This window comes from Hordeum vulgare, chromosome 6H (assembly GCF_904849725.1).
Source record: "Hordeum vulgare subsp. vulgare chromosome 6H, MorexV3_pseudomolecules_assembly, whole genome shotgun sequence".
Classification (NCBI taxonomy): domain Eukaryota; kingdom Viridiplantae; phylum Streptophyta; class Magnoliopsida; order Poales; family Poaceae; genus Hordeum; species Hordeum vulgare.
In genome coordinates this window covers 557,847,991-557,854,095 of record NC_058523.1, presented here as the reverse complement: position 1 = coordinate 557,854,095, position 6,105 = coordinate 557,847,991, and the positions used below count along the sequence as shown (strand labels likewise).

Genomic DNA, 6,105 nt, shown 5'->3' with positions numbered 1-6,105 from the left:
ACTAGCTCCAAGCATTGCACCTTCAGGCTGCGTCAGCACCGCGTCGCTTCTGCAACCTTGCTGCAAGCGCCCGCGTTGTAGCCATGGATGGAGGTGCTTCTCGATCCATCCACAGGAGTCACGGCGGTCGGCGACATGGCATCACGCAGCTCTCCACCGGCCTTGTAGCAACGGTATTTGCTTCTGATGGCAGCGGCTGCAATCCATCCGTCGCTGCCGCGTGCTTCGTTGCTATCGTGCTGCGATGAAGCTCCGTCGTGCCGGCGGTGGTGCTCCATTGAAGCTTTGCCGACGATCATCGGGTGTTACAATACAAGAGCTTTCGACGGGGGCGGCCAATGCTGCGATGTAGATGGTGCGCTGCAATGAAGCATCGCCGACGACCATCAAGTGCTGCGATAGAGCACCGTCTCGCTGGCGTCGGCACGACAGTGAAGCATTGCGGGCGGCGTCGGCTGCAGCGATGAAGCGCCGCCGCACCGGTGTGTCTCTGTAGTGAAGCGTCGTCGGCGGCATCGGGTGCGGTGATGAAGCGCCGCCGCGTCAGTGTGTCGCTGCAATGAAGCGTTGCCGGCGGCTAGCCGTGCTCTGATGCAGCGCTCGTCAGCGGCTTCGGATGCTGCGGGGTCGAAGCAGAGGGTGGACTGGGCATGCGATGTGAGGAGGAAGAAATGTGTGCGTTGACTATTCAAACAAGCGATAGGTAGGGATCGAACGGTGATCTGATCATACAGTCAGCGAGGCGGCTTAAAACTTCCTTGCATCGACTGCTGACTCGATGGACCCGGACCGCCAGACAAAGCCCGAATATTTGTATGAATATTTACTAGTACAAATGCCCGTGCGTTGCAACGGGCTAAAAATATCGTAAAACTTGCTCCGTGTGTCAGTTTCTTATATCCGGTTTCGATAAACATCGGTTATAGTTTATAATCTTATTGTTTTTCGGAGTATGACGCGACCTGACGATGGAGTCCCACGCGTACTCTCCGGAAACCAAGCGGTCTGACAGACGTCTTGTTATACAAAAATTTCTTCTGATTTCGTGACATTTGAATATATAATGATTCTCAACTGGACACTGGGGCTTCTGTCATGAAAATCTTGGTTTCAAAACTCTGGAGATGTTCTACCTGGTGAAATTTAGCGAGTTTCACACAAGTACTCAGTAGTGTTTTAAAACGTCTTATATTGGTTTACAAGTATAACACGACTTGTGCCATAACCATGTAATGTTCGAGCATTGTTTACACTCATATTTGCATGATATCCAAATATGATATTAATCATCTAACACCATTTTTGCCATACCATGTGATGTTCCAGAATTGTTGTAGCAGGGTTATAAGTTAAGTAAGAAAAGAGGAGGTAGGTCCGATGTTTTGACAGGCCACAAGCATCAGAAACCTGAAATAGATGGGTTTCAGACCCAGCTCCTAACTGTCCTTTTGAGATGCTTCAACTCGTCGTCGTCCTCGCTGTGTGAAGAAAGATCCGTGTCTCTGAACACCTCCTTCCCTGCTTCCTTGCTCAATTCAGAAACAGAAATCCAAACAAAACTGAGCGGAAGCAGCAGCAGCAGCTCGGAGACTCATAGTGCTCACCTGCAGTTGCACCTTCTTCTGGAACTGGATGTTGACCAGGTACGGCCGCGCGCCGTCCGACCTGACAAAAAAGAAAAAACCACCGGCGGCGGCTCGGCTCAGCCTGTGATTCCGCGAGACAAGGGAGAGATTTTGAGGGGGAGAGGATGGGTCGGGGCGCTTACTGACAGTAGGTGTCGAGGCTGTCGTTGCGGAAAATAGCTCCCTACAACATTTTCCAAGCTGGAAAATCATTGTGATTAACCTGCAAGGAGAATGGCGAGCAAACCTTACCTCAGATTCCCCCATCTCTGTCTCCCAGTCCCCGTGATCTCTTGGATTTTTACCATCCCCGTAGTAACTTTGAACTCTGAAATTGGTGGAATTAGCAATCACCGTTGCTTGCTGTAAAAAAGGAGAGCAGATTTGTTTTCAGAGAAGAAGAGCAATTAATAAACATGTACAGTTGTGCTCGGTCATAACCTACAGATTAATTATGCAGTCGCGTGCCCAATTACACAACTTATCCTAAAAATGTGTTGTGTGCAAAGTTGGACAGTAATCTACCTGGAGAATTTTCAGCATAGTCGTTGGTCAACACCTTTTCGGATTATGTCAACACCTTTCCAGATTATCTTTTCCTATCAGAACCCTGTAACGTTTGGGCTAGGTATTTATGTTAGTTTTATTATAAATAATTTTTATCAGAAGGGATTTTGTTGTGCATTCCTGATTGCTTTCTAGTTCTCCTATGTTCTCCTGTTGTTCTTTTGTTGCTGGGGCCTAAAGTTGTTTGTAAACACATCGTTAACAGGAAATGGTTTTGATACCAAAAGTGATCCAACAAAAGCACCTCCTCCCATTGAGATACCTGAATTGTCACTTGATGAACTGAAAGAAAAGACCGACAACTTTGGGTCAAAAGCTTTGATCGGTGAAGGATCATACGGGAGAGTATATTATGCTATTCTAGACAGCGGAAAACATCTTGCTGTTAAAAAGCTTGATACCTCAGCAGACCCTGAGCCTGATAACGAATTTCTGACACAGGTACTGAGTAATCACCAGCTTTTGTTAGTTATGATAGCTTTATTTCCTTTTTTGGTATTAACTACAACCCTCTATCCTAGAACTTATTTTCCTCTTTTGGCCGTAGCTCTCGATTGTGTCGAGATTAAAGCATGAAAATTTTGTGGAAATGCTTGGCTACTGTGTGGAAGGAAATCAACGTCTGGTAGCCTATGAATTTGCTACGATGGGTTCTCTACATGATATTTTGCATGGTAAGCGTGCTATGTTATGTAATCTGCTAGCCTGTTTCTTCATTAGGTCCTCATGATCAAAACAGTTCATGTAGCACGGTGGTCTGATCTACTCTGACATCTTTTCTGTTTTTTACCATACACAAGGAAGAAAAGGTGTCCCTGGCGCACAGCCTGGCCCAGCACTTGACTGGATGCAGCGAGTCAAAATTGCTATAGATGCTGCTAAAGGGCTGACATATCTTCATGAGAAGGTTCAACCTTCGATAGTCAACAGAAGGAGAATGGTTTGGCTGGATGGCAACGGCTAAACAAACTTGGTCCAAACCCATGTTCATGGAAGTGTTCACCACAGCAATGATCTTCAGAGTTGTGACGCCTTCCCACATGTCCTGGTTGTCAAGATTCAGAGAAGATTTCTTGTTGTTGCAACACAGGACAAAACCTGAGCTGCTAGGGTCCATTACTGAATTTGCCAGAGAGATTGCTTAAGGCGCCTAACTACTTTAATCCCCTGTAATCAGTTATACCTCTGAACCCTAGTACCTACCCGCTACCCAACACCACTGATACGATCTATCATACACAGAGCTAGGGGAAAGAAAAATCAAACAGCGCTCGGTGTGATACATACCTCTCATGTAGCCGCAGCAGGCGACATTGGAGTGCTCGGCGGATGATCTTCAACCTCCGGCGAAGATAGATAGGTAGGTAGATAGGTAGATGGATGAGAATGAGATACCTTTTTTCCTTTTACTCCTGTTTATCTAAGATCGGACGATCAGGCATATAACTGTTTGTAATTAATATTGAAAGTGCAACCGGAAATCACGCCGCCGGTGGAAGAAGCCCCTGACATCTGCGAGGTCAGTGAGTCAGTCAGAGACACATTGATTTCAGTTTCAGAAATCAGAACAGTTGCTGAACAATCGTTGCTTGCAGAACCAGTGCAGGCCTCCGGGAATAAATCTCCATCACGAACATCCAGTTCCACGCGCGGCCTCTGGCAAGGGAATTCAGCGCCGGGAACCCACGAGCTGGGAGGGATTCGATTTTCTGAGCTGCCGTCCGCGCCCCTCCCGCTGCTCGAGCCCGAGCGTAGCAGGGCCGGCGGCTGCCTCCACCGGCGCAAGGGGCGAGGGAGGCGAGGCTCCGGTGGCAGGTTGGCGGCGGAGATGGTCTCCCCCGGACCGGATCGGGGCGGCGGCGGCGGAGATCAAGGCAGAGGGCGGCGCTTGGGGCCGGCGAGTGGAGTTGACCGTGGGCGAGCGCGTGCATCCGAGGGCCGCGCCTTCACGCCTCACTTCCTGCTCCTCCTCTCGTCCGGCGACAAGCCCACCTGCTTCCGCCAGCAGCAGCACCCGGATCCCGTCGCTGCCTCGTAGACCACCATCGCCGGCCCGCACGAGGATCCCCGCTGCTGCCGTCCCCCCCGCGGCACGGAGGAAGGTGTAGCGCGGTCGGCAGGTGCGTCGGCCGCCTCTCGCCGGCCGGCCTGTCCCCTTTGACCTTTGATTGAGCCGCAGGGATCTTGGGATTGATTGAGCCGCGGGGATTCTTGGGAGGGTTTTTGTGCAAAATAACAGAAAACGGTTCATTGTGACTTAAAATTGGACTGCGGGTTGATTACCTAAAACTGAGAGGGCTTTTTTGCAAAATGCCCGACGACGGACGACAGAAGTGCTGCGCGCTTTATTATTAGGGGAGATTACACGTCCTATAAAACTAGGAGCACCGCATTTGCAAGACACCGACATCACCGACCCGCCGAGTCCCACAAGACAAGGCCCAGGACCGCTCTGGGCCAAAGAGCACGACGTCGAAATTCGGCAATCCACCACACAACTCTCCGACGAGGCTATCCTGCATGGCCACCGGCATGACATCGTCCCTCCCCCCCCCCCCCCCCGATAAAGGGGTGATCCATCGCCTTTCCTGGCCTTACGCAGATCCGGTCCATCGTGGGCGCACTAGTGGCGAACCAGACGCCGCGGTAGGCCACCCCCACGTACGCGCCGGCGTCCATGCACTTCTTGAACCATAGCGTGTGCGAGGTGACGCGGACAGTGAGGTTGAACTCCGGTTGGAGCAGCGCGGGGCGGCGTGCGAGGTCGGTGGTGAGGTCGAGGCCGGAGACGGAGTCCATCATGACATAGTAATAAGGTGGCTCGCCGTATTGGTAGGTTAAGAAACCAATGACGCCAGCGAGGAGCAGGAGCGGCAACATGACCAATGTCGTCAATATCACGGCCCAGAGAAAGTCGCAGAGTGACATTCGCGGCCATGAAGTTCAGAACCTTACCAGCCATGAAGCCTCGTCGGTGTTGAGGACCTTGGGCCACAAGCCGCTGCAAGAAGCCAATCTTGTCCAAGACCTCCGACATGTAGATGCTATCAGACAACATGGTTAGAATATATTTGTCGAGCACACGCAAAAAATGAATTAGTCCAAGTAGATGCGGCCGATGGAACTAAGTCCCCAAATGAAAAATTTAAGAGAAAAGGAAATCATCAGACCTCGCCTCTGAGCGCGCGTTGATGGCGGTGTCCCTCCAATCCACCTCCACGAAGGAAGACGGTCTGGACCCTGGCACTCTTCTCCCACTGCTCCCCGACCCGCTCACCTTACCCCCACGACCATGTGGGCCGCCGTTGGCTCCCCTTGCACTCGTGACGTCCGCGCAGCACCAAGACAACCATCGTCGGGCGTCGGCTAGATGCAACAGCCTCTGCACGCCACACTCGCGGACGAGCTCTGCCTCCGCTGCCGTCCGGCCTTCCCTCTTGCTGCCTCGTTCCAATCAGAACCGCCACCTGCGCCTGCTTCGCACCGCTGCTCGTCCGTCGTTGCCCAGCAGCCGCTGCCGCTGCTGACGTGTCGTTGCTCCCCACCGTTGTCGCGTCTCTGGCCGACCCCACAACCACCACCAGAGTAGTGGAGTCAACGGTGTCTTACTCGAAGGCCTTAGATGGTGGAGATGAATTAGAAGAGGAGGGAGAGGAGGTGCACGCCATTGGGAGATCTTAGCAGCGCCTGGTTGAGGCCTTGAGGATGGGTGAGTTATCCGATCGAAGTCAGTTTCTTTTTTTCATGCGTGATTGTAGGGGTCGCCGCTCGCAGAGTTTTCGTCCGCTCATTGAAATTACTAAACACACTTTTGATGAAGGTTGACTATTATGTGGATGGTTAGATCTAAATGAGTGGGTCAAATCATGTGGCTCAGATTTGTTGGGGTTGCTCTGTGTACATTAGTGTGGAT

General features: G+C 51.4%; 2 protein-coding genes across 4 annotated transcripts; one reads left to right on the top strand and one right to left on the bottom strand.

Moving 5' to 3' along the window:
- Nucleotides 1-1,390: 1,390 nt before the first annotated feature.
- LOC123406328 (endoribonuclease Dicer homolog 4-like) lies at nucleotides 1,391-2,427 on the bottom strand. Of its 3 annotated transcripts, none has more exons than XM_045099823.1 (4): nucleotides 2,151-2,427; nucleotides 1,878-1,988; nucleotides 1,769-1,809; nucleotides 1,391-1,665 (listed from the first exon to the last, which is right to left on the bottom strand). In XM_045099823.1, the coding sequence occupies exons 1-4, from the start codon at nucleotides 2,166-2,168 to the stop codon at nucleotides 1,536-1,538; spliced, it is 300 nt and encodes a 99-aa protein (XP_044955758.1). In that variant the 5' UTR covers nucleotides 2,169-2,427; the 3' UTR covers nucleotides 1,391-1,535. The 3 variants fall into 3 exon arrangements, with proteins under 3 accessions (XP_044955758.1, XP_044955759.1, XP_044955757.1); XM_045099824.1 differs by having other exon boundaries at nucleotides 1,773-1,809; XM_045099822.1 differs by having other exon boundaries at nucleotides 1,773-1,988.
- On the top strand, nucleotides 2,196-3,468 carry LOC123405908 (PTI1-like tyrosine-protein kinase 3). Its single transcript, XM_045099422.1, has 4 exons — nucleotides 2,196-2,237; nucleotides 2,328-2,633; nucleotides 2,740-2,866; nucleotides 2,993-3,468. The coding sequence occupies exons 1-4, from the start codon at nucleotides 2,196-2,198 to the stop codon at nucleotides 3,154-3,156; spliced, it is 639 nt and encodes a 212-aa protein (XP_044955357.1). The 3' UTR covers nucleotides 3,157-3,468.
- Nucleotides 3,469-6,105: the final 2,637 nt, after the last annotated feature.